Here is a 16,699-nt window from a genome sequence, read left to right as displayed (position 1 = left end):
ACGGGCAGGTAGTCACGGCAAGTGACAGGGACAGTCTCTGGGTAGAGGGGCAGGTAGTCACGGCAAGTGACAGGGACAGTCTCTGGGTAAAAGGACGGGTACTCACGGCAAGTGACAGGGACAGTCTCTGGGTAGAAGGACAGCAGGCAGGTGGCTGGTGAGCACTCCCAGGTGAGCGGGCGAGAGTCTCTGGACGGGCAGGTGGTCACGGCAAGTGACGGCAGAGCCTCCAGGTAGGCTAGCAGACAGCAGGTGAGCGCTCCCAGGTGAGCAGGCAAGAGTCTCTGGACAGGCAGGTGGTCACGGCAAGTGACGGCAGAGCCTCCAGGTAGGCTAGCAGACAGGTAGCAGATGAGCGCTCCCAGGTGAGCAGGCGAGAGTCTCTGGACAGGCAGGTGGTCACGGCAAGTGACGGCGGAGCCTCCAGGTAGGCTAGCAGGCAGGTAGCAGATGAGCGCTCCCAGGTGAGCGAGCAGGCTGGTCCATAGACAGACTGACAGGTGTAGGAAAGCAGACCGTCGGACCGCAGGCTTGCAAGCAGGTAAACGGATATCAGGCAGGTATCAAGCAGGAATCAGGCAGGTAACTGGCAGGTAACAGGCAGGAATCCGGCAGGTGACTGGCAGGTAACAAGCAGGAATCTGGCAGGTGACTGGCTGGTAACTGGTAACGGGACCTGAGGGCTGAAGCAGAGTGAAGGCTTTGCAACAACATTGCTCGGGCACCTCCATTTTGGAGGAGGTGCCTTAAATATGGGAGGTCCTCCGGCAATTGGCCGGGGACTCCTTAGGACGGCGCGCGTGGTCCCTTTAAGAGAGGGCGAGCGCGTGCGCGCCCTAAGCACACTGCCGGGGAAGGAGCGCGTGCCGGAAGCAGCGGGGAGAGAAGCGCTGGAGGACGCCGCGCCAGGAGCGGGGAGGTGAGAGGGACGGCGTCTCTGCCTAGTACGGGGCAGAGACGCCGATGCTACACCGCATGCAAGGTTATCCTTGAAAAACACTTGCTTCCTTCTGCTCAGGCAATGTTCCACAACTCTGATGACTGTTTTTTCCAGCAGGACAATGCCCCATGCCACACAGCTAGGTCAATCAATGTGTGGATGAAGGAGCACCACATCAAGACCCTGTCATGGTCAGCCCAATCTCCAGACCTGAACCCTATTGAAAACTTCTGGAATGTAATCAAGAGGAAGATGGATAGTCACAAGCCATCAAACAAAGAAGAACTGCTTACATTTTAGCGCCAGGAGTGGCATAAGGTCAAGCAGTGTGAAAGACTGGTGAAAAGCATGCCAAGACGCATTAAAGCTGTGATTAAAAATCATGGTTATTCCACCAAATATTAATTTCTGAACTCTTCCTGAGTTAAAACTTGAGTATTGTTGTTTCTAAATGAATAAGAGCTTGTTTTCTTTGCATTACTTGAGGTCTGAAAGCACTGTTTCTTTTTTATTATTTTGACGATTTCTCATTTGCTTCAAATAAATACAAAATTTTTAGCTTTGAATTTCGGAGACATGTTGTCAGTAGATTATAGAATAAAACAACAATGTACATTTTACTCAAAAATATACCTATCTTTTCTCTTATCCATTATATTTTTTTGTCTCCTTTCACCTACAGTTCATCTCTAAGCCTTATGCAGACAAAATTAGGAACAAAATTGATGACTTTGGAGATCACGGCTTTCTTTTTTATAATATGTCTGAAGTTCTTAATTCAGAGACCTTTGGCACGACTCACCTCTCTGTCATCAGCAAAGATGGAAGCTCTGTGTCTGTCACAAGCTCCATCAATCAAATGTAAGGGGCTGGCATGCTTTCTGAAGGAGTGTTGCTTTGGTGTGATTTTCTCTAATATAACTACTGGTTGAAGGTGGGCTACAGTGCCCTATGTAGTCTCTTTAAAGGGCATTCTGACTGTTAGTTTAGGCTGTGACCTCAGATCATATGTCTATTGGATTCTATCAATAAATGCATTCAGTTTTTGTATTACCTGTCTTGTAGAAAACAGTGTTTTGTGAATATTAACTATATAAATTTAACACACAACTAGTATAGAAGGAGGTACAACAACATTGCTGACAGTACAATTAGCAATAGAAACAGTGCACTTAGCCTTTGCAGTATTTTCTTTTTCACTATAATGGAAAGTGACTGTGCAGGTCCCAGTGGTTGGACCCAAGTAGATTTACGTATCCTACCAACTACATGACTTATTTATTCTCTTCTTGGATGTCCTATAAGGAACAAAGACACCATACCCTACATATATATGGTATTCTACTTATCACACTGATTTGCAGAACTCCCTACAAAATATTAGATTCAGCGGTGTGGACACCCACCCGATCAAAAGTGATGCATATCCTAGCAATATCCCATCAATTTCTAAGATTGAATTTTATGAGATTTCCTATTCTGATTGTCAGAAATTAATTTCTCTATTAACTTTATATTTTTTCTTTTCTGAATACTAGCTTTGGCTCCATGATTTATTCCCCAAGCACAGGGATAATCTTTAACAATCAGCTGGCTGATTTCTGCAATATTCATATAGTTTCCTTGAAGGAAGGTGAGACATCATTAATTTTGCATTCCTTTCTGTATTTGTGTTTGGTATGTATTCTACTCATATACAGATAAGATGAAATTAAAGGGGATGTCCGATCACAAGATATTGATGAGCTATCCTTATAATCCGACACTCGGCACCTCCATCAATCAGCTGGTGCAAGATCACTTGGTAGCCCAATGTAAACACATTGAATGGAACTGCAATGTGCTGCACTATTCAAGGTGTAGCGGCCGCTGCCAGGTGTTCTCTTGAATAGGAGCTGTTCTGCAGTACATGGCTGGGATCGCCACACTTTGAATAGAGCTGTTCACTGTCTATAAATCTGACCACTGCCTGTTGGACTTACACTGATCTGATATAGTGAATAGGTCATCAATATCTTGTGAGTGGAAAAACCCTTTAAATTATTTAGACGTACACATACAGTATCATGCAACAGTTTCAGGTAGGTGTGAAAACAATGCTGCAAAGTACGAAAGTTTCAAAAATAGAAGTGATAATTGCTCATTTTTTATCATTTAATAAAATACAAAGAGAATGAACAAAAGAGAAATAGAGATCAAATTAATATTTGGTGTGATCACCTTTTTCCTTCAAAACAGCATCAAAGCATCAATTCTTCTAGGTCTAGGTCTTCTTTGTTTCAGCCTTTCATATGAAGGTTGAAACACAGTCATTAACAAACAGAAACAGCTATGTGAGCTTGAAGCTCATCAAGAGAATGCCAAGAGTGTGCAAAGCAGTCATCAAAGCAAAAGGTGGCTACTTTGAAGAACCTAGAATATAAGACATATTTTCAGTTGTTTCACACTTTTTTGTTAAGTATATAATTCCACATGTGTTAATTCATAGTTTTGATGCCTTCAGTGTGAATGTACAATTTTCAAAGTCATGAAAATACAGAAAAATCTTTAAATGAGGTGTATCCAAACTTTTGGTCTGTACTGTATATATATATATATAAATATATACTTAGATATACAGTATATACAGTGGGAAAAATAAGTATTTGTTACACTGATGATTTTGCAAGGTTTCCCACTTACAAAGAATGAAGAGGTCTGTAATTTTTATCATAGGTACACTTCACCTGTGAGGGACAGAATCTAAAAAAAATATCCAGAAAATCGCATTGTATGATTTTTACATAATTCATTTGCATTTTATTGCATTAAATAAGTATTTGATACAATAGAAAACAGAACGTAATATTTGGTACAGAAACCTTTGTTTACAATTACAGAGGTCAGACATTTCCTGTAGTTCTTGACCATGTTTACACACACTGCAGCAGGGATTTTGACCCACTCTCCATACAGATCTTCTTCAGATCTTTCAGGTTATGGCGCTGTTGCTGAGCAACATTGAGTTTAAGCTCCCTCCGAAGATTTTCTATTGGGTTCAGGTCTGGAGACTGGCAAGGCCACTCCAGGACCTTGAAATGCTTCTTACGGAGCCACTCCTTAGTTGCCCTGGCTGTGTGTTTCAGGTCATTGTCATGCTGGAACAAAGAAAATGAAGGCACTTCCACTATAAGAAATAGGTGTGAACAGGTGCTTACTAAGAGAAGCTACCTCCATATACAATGAAAAAACAAAGTAGCACTCTGTAACGCTGAGTATGTGAATATGAAGTATGAAATATGAATAGCATTACTGCAGTAGAAAATAGAAATAAATGAAAAATATTTGGAAAATTTTTGCGCATGTAAATATGAAGTATGAAATATGAATAGCATTACTGCTGTAGAATCTAGAAATAAATGAGAAATCTTAGCGCATAACTTGGCCAATTCATGTGTACCTCACAGCCGCGATAAGGCGTTTCTCGATGTCAGGACCTACCAATGTGAATACCTCTCTAAGGGACATCCGTCTGCTTATGTGTGGGAAAGTAAGATCCTGATGCAATTAAAACCACCTGCGGCATGGGGGTGGCGTGCTCAGTCAAAGCTTAAATCTAGTAACAAAGAAAATGACGGCACTTCCACTATAAGAAATAGGTGTGAACAGGTGCTTACTAAGAGGAGCTACCTCCATATACAATGAAAAAACAAAGTAGCACTCTGTAACGCTGAGTATGTGAATATGAAGTATGAAATATGAATAACATTACTGCTGTAGAAAATAGAAATAAATGAAAAATATTTGGAAAATTTTTGCGCGTGTAAATATGAAGTATTCTTCATTTTTTCATTTTTAGTTTTTTCATTGTCATGCTGGAAGACCCAGCCATGACCCATCTTCAATGCTCTTACTGAGGGAAGGAGGTTGTTGGCCAAAATCTTGCAATACATGACCTCATTCAGCCTCCCTTCAATACGGTGCAGTCGTCACATCCCCTTTGCAGAAAAGCACCCCCAAAGTATGATGTTTCCCCCACCATGCTTCACAGTTGGGATGGTGTTCTTGGGGTCGTACTCATCCTTCTTCCTTCTCCAAACAAGGCGAGTGGAGTTGATACCAAAAAGTTGCATTTTGGTTTCACTTGACCACATGAGTTTCTCCCATGCCTCCGCTGTATCATCCAGATGGTCATCGGCAAACTTCAAACAGGCCTGGATATGTCCTGGCATGAGCAGAGGGACCTTGCATGCCCTGCAGGATTTTAATCCATGACGGCGTAGTGTCAGGACTGCAAATATTTTTAATTACATTATGGCCCTTTTTGCCCTCTTTCAAGATGGTGTCTTTTGTCTCATATGCCCCTTGTCTTCCTGCTTTATAACTCCACCCCAGCCTCTAATCAGTGCTAGAGTATTCTGCCTGTGATCTGCTCCAGGTGGTTTCCTAGTTTCCTGCTCTGCCCTGCAGACTTGTTTGGATCTTCTGTTACCTGCTCTCAGAGACTCTGCTGCATTCAGTTGTTACCAGTATTCCTCCTTCTCCTGGCTGCTCCTGCTGTTACCTCTGAGCCTCAGTCTTCACCTGCATTCTGCTAACAAGTAAGCTGGTTTCCGCTCTGACTCACCTGCTTTAGATAGCTACAGAGCACGGGACTGTGCTGCACTATCAGGGACTTCCTACCCAGGCCTCCCTGGATTATCTAAATATTGTATGGACTTCCTTGCATGGACTTGATAAGGACTTCCTTGTTTTCTAGCATCCTCTAGTGTGAATTGTGCTTTACAGATTGCTTTGCTGATTACATTTAGAGCACGAGTCTGTGCTGCATTATCTGGGACTTCCTACCCAGGCCTCCCTGGATTATATAATATATATTGTTTGGACTTGATAAAGACTTCCTTGTTTTCTAGCATCCTCTAGTGTGAACAGTGCTTTACAAACTGCTCTGCTAATTGCATTTTCCCCTGAGTGTTTATGGACTTTGTATTTTCATCTGCACTTGTTTAAAACACCGTGTGTTTATAATATACACTTTGACACCTATAAGTTGTGTTCTGTTGTATCTTTGTTCCACGCAAAAAGACTCCTGAGATATCCATTATAATTATTACACGTAGTGTGTTAATAATGGTAATGTTTGAGACTGTGGTCCCAGCTTTCTTCAGGTCATTGACCAGGTCCTACCATGTAGTTCTGGGCTGATTCCTGACTTTTCTCAGAATCATCCTTATCTCATGAGGAAAGATCTTGCATGGAGTCCCAGACCGAGGAAGATTGACAGTCATCTTGTGTTTCTTCCATCTTCTAATAATTGTGCCAACAGTTGCCTTCTCAACAAGCTGTTTGCCTATTGTCCTGTAGACCATCCCAGCCTTGTGCCGGTCTACAATTTAGTCCCTGGTGTCCTTAGACAGCTCTTTGGTCTTGGCCATGGTGGAATGGTTGGAGTGTGATTGATTGAGTGTGTGGACAGGTGTCTTTTATACAGGTAACGAGTTCAAACAGGTGCAATTAATACAGGTAATTAGTGCAGAGTAGGGGGGCTCCTTAAAGAAAAACTAATAGGTCTGTGAGAGACAGAATTCCTGCTTGTTGGTAGGTGATCGATCAAATACTTATTTCATACAATAAAATGCAATTTCATTATTTAAAAATCATACAATGTGATTTTCTGTTTTTTATTGTTAGATTCTGTCTCGCACAGTTGAAGTGTACCTACGATAAAAATTTCAGATCTCTACATTCTTTGTAGGTGGGAAAACTTGCAAAATCAGCAGTGTTTCAAATACTTATTTCCCCATGCTGTATATATAGCATTGTGCAAAAGTCTTAGGCAGGTGTGGAATAAATGTTGCCAGGTAAGAATACTTTCAAAAGTAGAAGTATTAACAGTGGTGTTGGCTGTTCCTCATCTAGTTTTAAGCCTACAATAAAGCTATTTCTGTTAATGCCTGTGTTTCACCCTATATATGAAATGTTGATCATTATCACCTGTTTAGTATAGTTGGATACTCATACACAGGGGCGGACCTACCGCCCGTGCAGCTGGTTCATTGAACGGGGGCCCCGAGGGAGAGGGGGCCCCTCCAGACTCCAGCAGGGCCGCCATCAGGGCATGACTGTCCTGACTCCAGCATGGGGCCCGGGCTGTCGGGGCCCCCTCGGAGCCCCGTTGGGGCCCCCATCTTGTGCGTCTCCTCATGGGGCCCCCCCGCAGGACCCCCCGCCGTCACATGACCGGAGATGTCCCTGCGCTCAGCATGGGCCCCCGGCCCCATGCTGAGCGCAGGGACATCTCCGGTCATGTGACGGCGCCGGCACAATACTTACCCCTCACCGTGCCTCCGCAGCGTCTTCCGCGTCCTCTGACTGTGACGTCTCAGGTCAGAGGGCGCGGTGATATGTTTACAGCGCGCGCGATCTCTCCTGAGCTGTCACAGCGGGAAGACGCGGGCGACGCTGTGGAGTCCGGATCAGCATCAGGTAAGAAGTGAGGGGAGTATTTGATTTTTTTTTTTTAATGTATGGGGGCATGGGGCATTATATGGTGGGGGGAGAGTGGGTGTGACGTCCTGCATGGGGCATTATATGGGGGGGGGGTGACATACTGCATGGGGAATTATATGGTGGGGGGAGAGTGGGTGTGACGTCCTGCATGGGGCATTATATGGGGGGGGTGACATACTGCATGGGGCATTATATGGGGGGGTGACATACCGCATGGGGCATTATATGGTGGGGGGAGAGTGGGTGTGATGTCCTGCATGGGGCATTATATGGGGGGGTGACATACTGCATCGGGCATTATATGGGGTGTGTGTGACATACTGCATGGGGCATTATATGGGGTGTGACATACTGCATGGGGCATTATATGGGGGGGTGACATACCGCATGGGGCATTATATGGTGCGGGGAGAGTGGGCGTGACATCCTGCATGGGGCATTATAAGAGGGGAAGGGGGGAAGTGACATACTGCATGGGGCATTATATGGGGGGGTTGACATCCTGCATGGGGCATTATAAGAGGGGGAGGGGGGAATTGACATCCTGCATGGGGCATTATAAGGGGAAGGGGTGAAGTGACATCCTGCATGGGGCATTATAAGAGGGGGAGGGGGGAATTGACATCCTGCATGGGGCATTATAAGGAGGGTGTGTGTGTGACATACTGCATGGGGCATTATAAGGAGGGGGGGTGTGACCTCCTGCATGGGGCATTATAAGGGAGGGGGTGGTCTGACATACTGCATGGGGCATTGAAAAGGGGGGAAGTGACATCCTGCAAGGGGCATTATATGGGGGGGTGACATCCTGCATGGGGCATTTTATGGGGGGTAGAGGTGACATCCTGCATAGGGCATTAAAAGAGGGGTGTCATCCTGCATGGGGCATTATAAGGGGGGAACAGCCAGCATGGAGCGTTACATGGGGGCCAATATTCTGCATGGAGTGTTATATGGGGGACAGTATCCTGTATGGAGCGTTATATGGGGACCAGTATTCTGTATGCAGTGTTATATGGGGACCAGTATCCTGTATGGAGCATTATAAGGGGGTTAGTATCCTGTATGGAGCATTATATGGTGCCCATAATACTGTATGGAGGACTATACAGTCCGGTCTGCACTGTGCGCTGTGAGGATTCGCCGGTTTCTGAGCTATTGTTGAATTTACAATAGATATCGCTCGTGTAATGGGGCATTATAAGGGGGGGAACAGCCTGCATGGAGCGTTATATGGGGGTCAGTATTCTGTATGGAGCGTTATATGGTGGCCAGTATTCTGTATGGAGCGTTATATGGGGGACAGTATCCTGTATGGAGCGTTATATGGGGGTCAGTATTCTGTATGGAGCGTTATATGGGGGCCAGTATTCTGTATGGAGCGTTATATGGGGGTCAGTATTCTGTATGGAGCATTTTATGGGGGCCAGTATCCTGTATGGAGCGTTATATGGGGGCCAGTATCCTGTATGGAGCGTTATATGGGGGCCAGTATCCTGTATGGAGCGTTATATGGGGGCCAGTATCCTGTATGGAGCGTTATATGGGGGCCAGTATCCTGTATGGAGCTTTATATGGGGACCAGTATCCTGTATGGAGCATTATATGGTGCCCATAATACTGTATGAAAGACTATACTGTCCGGTCTGCACTGTGCGCTGTGAGGATTCGCCGGTTTCTGAGCTATTGTAGAATTTACAATAGATATCGCTCATGTCATGTAGTAAGTGAAATCCTTGGCCTTGTACTATATATATATATATATATATATATATATATATATATATATATATATATATATATATATATATATATATATATATATATATATATATATATATATATATATATTTCTCTGTGGTATCTGTGCATCATGAATCATGGTATGTGTTAAAGGGGCCAACTGAAACTCTGTCGCCCAGGGCCCACAAAAACCTGGAGCCGGCCCTGGGGGTAAGTATAACAAGTTTTTATTTTTTTTTAAATACAATTAATTAACTAGGAGTGGGGGGAATCAGAGATGCACGGGGGGATGAGAGATGCACGGGGGGGGGGCCTTCATGCCCCCTATAAAGGGCAGGGGGGGGGCCCCCAAAAATTCTTGCACAGGGGCCCACTACAGTCTGTGTCCGCCCTGCTCATACACCTGACTATAATTCTACAAATATGCATAAGGAAGTCATAGATAAGCTTGCCATGTCTGCATTTTCACACACATCCTTTCTCTATCCATGGGTGCCACTCTTGTTGTGGACTTCCAAATTGATAAATTTTTTCGAGGACTAAAGGAAAACGGCACATCCACAAATCTCAATATTCGCTGTGTGAATAAGGGCACTGAGATGCCAGAAACGCATCAGTGCCATTGAATTATTATTTTTTTTCTATTCCTTATGGAAACTCAATAAAGAAGTAACTTTTTTTTAATGAGATTTGTGGATGTGCCATTTCCTTTAATCCTTTAAAAAATGTATAATCCTACAAAATTCCTGACTTTGTGCAAGTGTAATTAGAAGAACTGATGCTGTTTTGAAGGCAAAGGGTGGTCATGCCAAATATTAATTTGATTAAGACGTCTCTTCTGTTCATTCACATTGCATTTTGTTAATTGCTATAAAAGGAACTATTATGACTTGTGTTTTAGGAACCTTCCTTACTTTGCAGCATTTTTCACACCTGCCTAAAATTCTTGCACAGTACTGCATGTGTACGTTTAAATAGCTAAATAACTATTTGCTATATCAGATCAGTGCAAGTCCAACATGCTGTGGCCAAATATAAAGACATTAAATGAGCTGCAGTGAACGACTCCATTCAAAGTCTAGCGGCCTCAGCAGTTTTGGGCCACATCTGCTGAAAACTATTGCACAGTACTTTATATATATTTTTTTCTTTTTTTCAAAGCATTATATAATAAAATTACTCATTTGTGGAAACTAGTTTTTTAATTGGACACCTGCCACTAGAAAGACTTTTCTCTACAAAGGGAACCTGTCACCACATATAAAATCCCTAACTTGCCCCCAGCATGAAGGAAGCAAAATGTTATATAGTAGGAACGGCCATGGGTCTACTGAGCCAAACTTGACAGCCTCATATATGCCTATATACCCTCTGCCTATGACCCGCAGCCTGTCCGGATATTGCAGTCCATACTTTTCCAGAAAATGTTGGATGCGTGAAATCAGCCTTAGGGTTCATTCACAAGTGCTATCCTTTTTTTCACAGTTGACTTTTGTACAGTGTATGGGACTGCTCCGCTAAATTGTGGGGATATGTCCGATATTAATACATGTCCGAGAGTCGGATTAAAATTGTCAATGCAAGTCTATGGGTTAGTGAAAAAAATCTGACAGCACTCAGATGATATTTGTGTGCCATCTGGTTTTCACTGATTGATAGAATATGTTGAGTATAGAATTCCCATGCACCATTGATGAGTATGTGTTACTGGGCAGGGCCTCCCACCAGGTCCAAAAATCCAAAGATATCCGAGGTACCATAGAGATCGTTATCCAGAAAATATCCAGAATATTTAATACATCACAGTAGTGAGGAAACAAAAATAGAGCAATGTTTCGGCCAAATGGCCTTTCTCAAGCCTAAAATACCGTCACCAGAAAAGAGAAAAGCCATGACTTCTGGATATGGGACTGACCCTCACTCCGTCTTAAAACAACTATAACTACAGTAAACCTAGACACTGGAATAAATACACAAAACACATTATTTTGGTTGTCAAAATGGCCACAGCTTTATTTAAACAGGATTAAAACAATCACATTAGGAGTCAGGTGAAGTGCTAGTACATTTTGATTCACAAGTACTGTGATATCCCCAGCTGTCTGACATACAGCACCAGTACAGACAGCCATAAAGGGGCGGCACGCACTAGCTTGCCATTCAAGCAAACTTTGAGGGCACCAATGACCCTATTATCCTTACTCCTGTGCTTAACCACCATGCCCGCCCGATTGACTTTACATTTACAACATCCTTGAGGCTGGCACCCAATAGCTGAGCCTGGTCACCACCATGAGGTTTAACATCCTCTATTAGTTAAAATGAGTCCACTTTAACTCGTCTGCAACTTCCACCTGACTCCTAAACAACCACCAAAGAGGCCATTTGACACCTTAAATGGAGTTGAACGCCATGGACCTAATAAAGAGACAAAAGAGCAAATGATAAACAATAATTTAAAACAAAAAACAATGGGAGGGAAAAATAGAAAAACCTAAAGCTTGCTGTGTCACTGGTATTGGCACCCTTTACATTAATTTAGTATGGAAGAACATTTTGACTCGCCTATGGTAAATCACAAAAGAGATTCACCTGTGATTAATTGTCGGTGCCCATGTGACATGAATTTGCCAATGAATGATGACTTCAGTGTTTTAAAAAGCCACATAGTAGGCCCTGTTCCTTTGTCACTATGTTAAAGACAAAGGAGCTGTCTGACGACATCAGAACTGCTATTATTAGCAAAGGATATCTGCAAAGACCTTGGTATTCCAGTTTCAACAGTAAGCAATGTTATTAAGAAGTTTGCCAAGCATGGAACCTCCCTGGAAGTGGGGGAAACAGGAAAATTGACAAGAGATGTCTTCAAAGATCGGTGCGAATGGTGGAAAAACACCACGCCAAACATACAAAGACCTGAAGGCCAACCTGGAACAGTCTGTGGTCATGGTTTCAACAAGTACCATACGCCGCACACTAAACCAAGCAGAGCTTTATGGGGGAAGGCCAAAGAAGAAACCATTGCTGAAGAAAAGACATAAAAAGGAACAACTGATCCTTGCCAAAGAGTACCTTGACAAACCACAATCCTTCTGGGAAAATGTTTTGTGGCCAGATGAAACAAAAATAGAGCTTTTTGGCAATGCAAAGCAACAGTTTGTTTACAGACAATGCAATGAAACTTATAAGGAAAAGAACACCTTACCAACAATTAACCTCACAGGAATCATGAAATCAAATAATTATCAAGAGATTTTAGAGCAAAATGTCCTATCCAGTGTAAGAAAACTTGGTTTCAGTCGAAGATCATGGGTCCTCCAGCAAGATAATGACCCAAAGCACACATCCAAAAGTACACCGGAATGGTTGAAAAAGATTTTTTTTTTTTTAAATGGCCAGCAATGAGTCCTGACCTCAATCAAATTGAAAATCTTTGGGGTGAGCTGAAATCTGTCATTGGGAAAAAGAACCCTGCAAACATTCAAGAGCTTGAACAAACTGCAAAGGAAGAGTGGGAGAAAATTCCAGCTGAGAAGTGAAAGAAGCTTATATATGGCTATAAGAAACATTAAGAGGCTCTCAGAAATGCCAAAAGGTATGCAACCAAGTATTAATTAGGCGTGCCTTTATTGCTGCACATGGTGTTTATTCTGTTTCTTCTTTGAAATTGCAACACGGAAGTTGAAAAACAATGTTTTATAATTGCATTACTTTGGACGACTAATAAAAAAAATCCTGAGAATATAACTTTGGTACATTTCCATTTATTTCTGAAGATATTGTACAGTTTATAAAAAAATGAAGGGGTGCCAAAAATTGTGAGCAGCACTGTACAATACCTGTTAGACAGGGCTGAAAACTGGGCCCATGATGTATCCTCCAGAGCTAGGTGCAGCATCACACTGGTAGTGCCCACTCACTGCCCAACATGTACTGAGTTATTAGTGCCCACTCACTGCCCCGCCATGTGCTGAGTTATTAGTGCCCACTCAATGCCTGCCATGTGCTGAGTTATTAGTGCCCACTCACTGCCCGCCATGTACTGAGTTATTAGTGCCCACTCACTGCCCGCCATGTACTGAGTTATTAGTGCCCACTCACTGCCCCGCAATGTGCTGAGTTATTAGTGCCCACTCACCACCCGCCATGTACTGAGTTATTAGTGCCCACTCACTGCTCCGCCATGTGCTCAGTTATTAGTGCCCACTCACTTCCTGCCATGTACTGAGTTATTAGTGCCCACTCACTGCCCCGCCATGTGCTGAGTTATTAGTGCCCACTCAATGCCTGCCATGTGCTGAGTTATTAGTGCCCACTCACTGCCCGCCATGTACTGAGTTATTAGTGCCCACTCACTGCCCGCCATGTACTGAGTTATTAGTGCCCACTCAATGCCTGCCATGTACTGAGTTATTAGTGCCCACTCACTGCCCCGCCATGTGCTGAGTTATTAGTGCCCACTCAATGCCTGCCATGTGCTGAGTTATTAGTGCCCACTCACTGCCCGCCATGTACTGAGTTATTAGTGCCCACTCACTGCCCGCCATGTACTGAGTTATTAGTGCCCACTCAATGCCCGCCATGTACTGAGTTATTAGTGCCCACTCACTGCCCGCCATGTGCTGAATTATTAGTGCCCACTCACTGCCTGCCATGTGCTGAGTTATTAGTGCCCACTCACTGCCCCGCCATGTGCTGAGTTATTAGTGCCCACTCTCTGCCCCACCATGTGCTGAGGTATTCCCCAAATATTTTATTATTTTATATACGAGAAAACATATATGATAAGGCTCCAGGTATGCCACTCAGGCCTGTGCTATCCACCATCTTAGGTAATGTAAAATAAGCACTTGGTGGGTATACACAGATCCTGCAAACATATGAGGGGAACAATATAAAGAAACAGGATGGATATATCAGGCTGGGTAGACAGGATCTGTATACATTATAAATATATAGTCACACATATCAGATCACACATATATAGTGTGAATAATAACCTAGATAGACAGGATCTATATACACGATCAGTATATAGCAGAGATGGTCACATGCAGATCACATATATATAGTGCGGAGTGATAACCTGGATAGGCAGGCTTTTTATACATTATAGTATACCGCTCAGGAATGGAGCCGGTATACAGATCACACATATATAGTGTGGAGAATAACCTGGTATACATATACAGCACAGGGATGGATCCTGTATACAGATCACACATATACAGTTAGGTCCATATATATTTGGACAGAGACAACATTTTTCTAATTTTGGTTCTAGACATTACCACAATGAATTTTAAACAAAACAATTCAGATGCAGTTGAAGTTCAGACTTTCAGCTTTCATTTGAGGGTATCCACATTAAAATTGGATGAAGGGTTTAGGAGTTTCAGCTCCTTAACATGTGCCACCCTGTTTTTAAAGGGACCAAAAGTAATTGGACAGATTAAATAATTGTAAATAAAATGTTCATTTCTAGTACTTGGTTGAAAACCCTTTGTTGGCAATGACTGCCTGAAGTCTTGAACTCAGGGACATCACCAGACGCTGTGTTTCCTCCTTTTTGATGCTCTGCCAGGCCTTCACTGCGGTGGTTTTCAGTTGCTGTTTGTTTGTGGGCCTTTCTGTCTGAAGTTTAGTCTTTAACAAGTGAAATGCATGCTCAATTGGGTTGAGATCAGGTGACTGACTTGGCCATTCAAGAATATTCCACTTCTTTGCTTTAATAAACTCCTGGGTTGCTTTGGCTTTATGTTTTGGGTCATTGTCCATCTGTAGTATGAAACGACGACCAATCAGTTTGGCTGCATTTGGCTAGATCTGAGCACACAGTATGGCTCTGAATACATCAGAATTCATTTGGCTGCTTCTGTCCTGTGTCACATCATCAATAAACACTAGTGACCCAGTGCCACTGGCAGCCATGCATGCCCAAGCCATCACACTGCCTCCGCCGTGTTTTACAGATGATGTGGTATGCTTTGGATCATGAACTGTACCACGCCTTCACCATACTTTTCTCTTTCCATCATTCTGGTAGAGGTTGATCTTGGTTTCATCTGTGCAAAGAATGTTCTTCCAGAACTGTGCTGGCTTTTTTAGATGATTTTTAGCAAAGTCCAGTCTAGCCTTTTTATTCTTGATGCTTATGAGTGGCTTGCACCGTGCAGTGAACTCTCTGTATTTACTTTCATGCAGTCTTCTCTTTATGGTAGATTTGGACATTGGTCCGCCTACCTCCTGGAGAGTGTTGTTCACTTGCTTGGCTGTTGTGAAGGGGTTTCTCTTCACCATGGAGATTATTCTGCGATCATCCACCATTGTTGTTTTCCGTGGGTGCCCAGGTCTTCTTGCATTGATGAGTTCACCAGTGCTTTGTTTCCTTCTCAGGATATACCAAACTGTAGATTTTGCCACTCCTAATATTGTAGCAATTTCTCGGATGGGTTTTTTCTGTTTTTGCAGCTTAAGGATGGCTTGTTTCACCTGCATGGAGAGCTCCTTTGACCGCATGTTTACTTCACAGCAAAACCTTCCAAATGCAAGCACCACACCTCAAATCAACTCCAGGCCTTTTATCTGCTTAATTGAGAATGACATAACGAAAGGATTGCCCACACCTGTCCATGAAATAGCCTTGGAGTCAATTGTCCACTTACTTTTGGTCCCTTTAAAAACAGGGTGGCACATGTTAAGGAGCTGAAACTCCTAAACCCTTCATCCAATTTTAATGTGGATACCCTCAAATGAAAGCTGAAAGTCTGAACTTCAACTGCATCTGAATTGTTTTGCTTAAAATTCATTGTGGTAATGTCTAGAACCAAAATTAGAAAAATGTTGTCTCTGTCCAAATATATATGGACCTAACTGTATAGTGTGGAGAATAACCTGGATATGTTGGATCTGTATACAGCACAGAGATGGAGCCTGTACACAGATAACTCATATATAGTGAAAAATGATAACCTTGATACATAGGATTTGTACACACAGCATGACCAGTATGTAGTACAGAGATAGAGGTCACATACAGGTCATCAGACTCCCTAAATGGGAAGGGGAACTAATCAGCCCACAGCAGGGTCAGTATACACTGCACTGACATGAAGTACAGCTTCTCATCATACATCCCCCGGCTGCTCTTCTCTCACCAGTGTCTCTAGTACATGTGACTGTCCAGCTCCACCATAAAAACCATAGTAATGGCAGACACTGTATGTGCCCATGCTCTGTCCTATCATACATATAACATCCCCCGGCCCCGGTTGCTCCTCTCTCGCCAGTCTGTAGTACATGTGACTGCCTAGCTTTCAACTGTAAATATACAACTATAGATATAACAATTCCCCTTAAAATGCACAATGCTATAACTCAATGGGCGTCCCCATAGAGGGTACAAGAAACATGGTGTATAATAAATATTAGCATGTACTACCCAAATGAAAGCATATGACCAGAAGGTCAAAGGATGATGTCAAGATAATAGCAGCCAGCTGCAGATAAAGAGGGAAAAGGGGGCAT

The 16,699-nt window shown here is 43.1% G+C and overlaps 1 protein-coding gene across 4 annotated transcripts in view; it reads left to right on the top strand.

Moving 5' to 3' along the window:
* GGT5 (gamma-glutamyltransferase 5) overlaps positions 1 to 16,699 on the top strand; it is a 340,283-nt gene that overhangs the window by 305,433 nt on the left and 18,151 nt on the right. For all 4 annotated transcript variants that reach the window (XM_073674260.1, XM_073674242.1, XM_073674251.1 and 1 more), the window contains exons 9-10: positions 1,623 to 1,801; positions 2,479 to 2,573. In XM_073674260.1, the coding sequence (XP_073530361.1) occupies positions 1,623 to 1,801; positions 2,479 to 2,573 (274 nt within the window). The remainder of the gene's footprint in view (positions 1 to 1,622; positions 1,802 to 2,478; positions 2,574 to 16,699) is intronic.

Source organism: Phyllobates terribilis, unplaced genomic scaffold (genome assembly GCF_046119375.1).
Source record: "Phyllobates terribilis strain yellow unplaced genomic scaffold, ASM4611937v1 Scaffold_1__5_contigs__length_1240528914, whole genome shotgun sequence".
Lineage (NCBI taxonomy): Eukaryota > Metazoa > Chordata > Amphibia > Anura > Dendrobatidae > Phyllobates > Phyllobates terribilis.
Note: the sequence above shows the minus strand (reverse complement) of the source record. Positions and strands in the feature narration are given on the sequence as shown.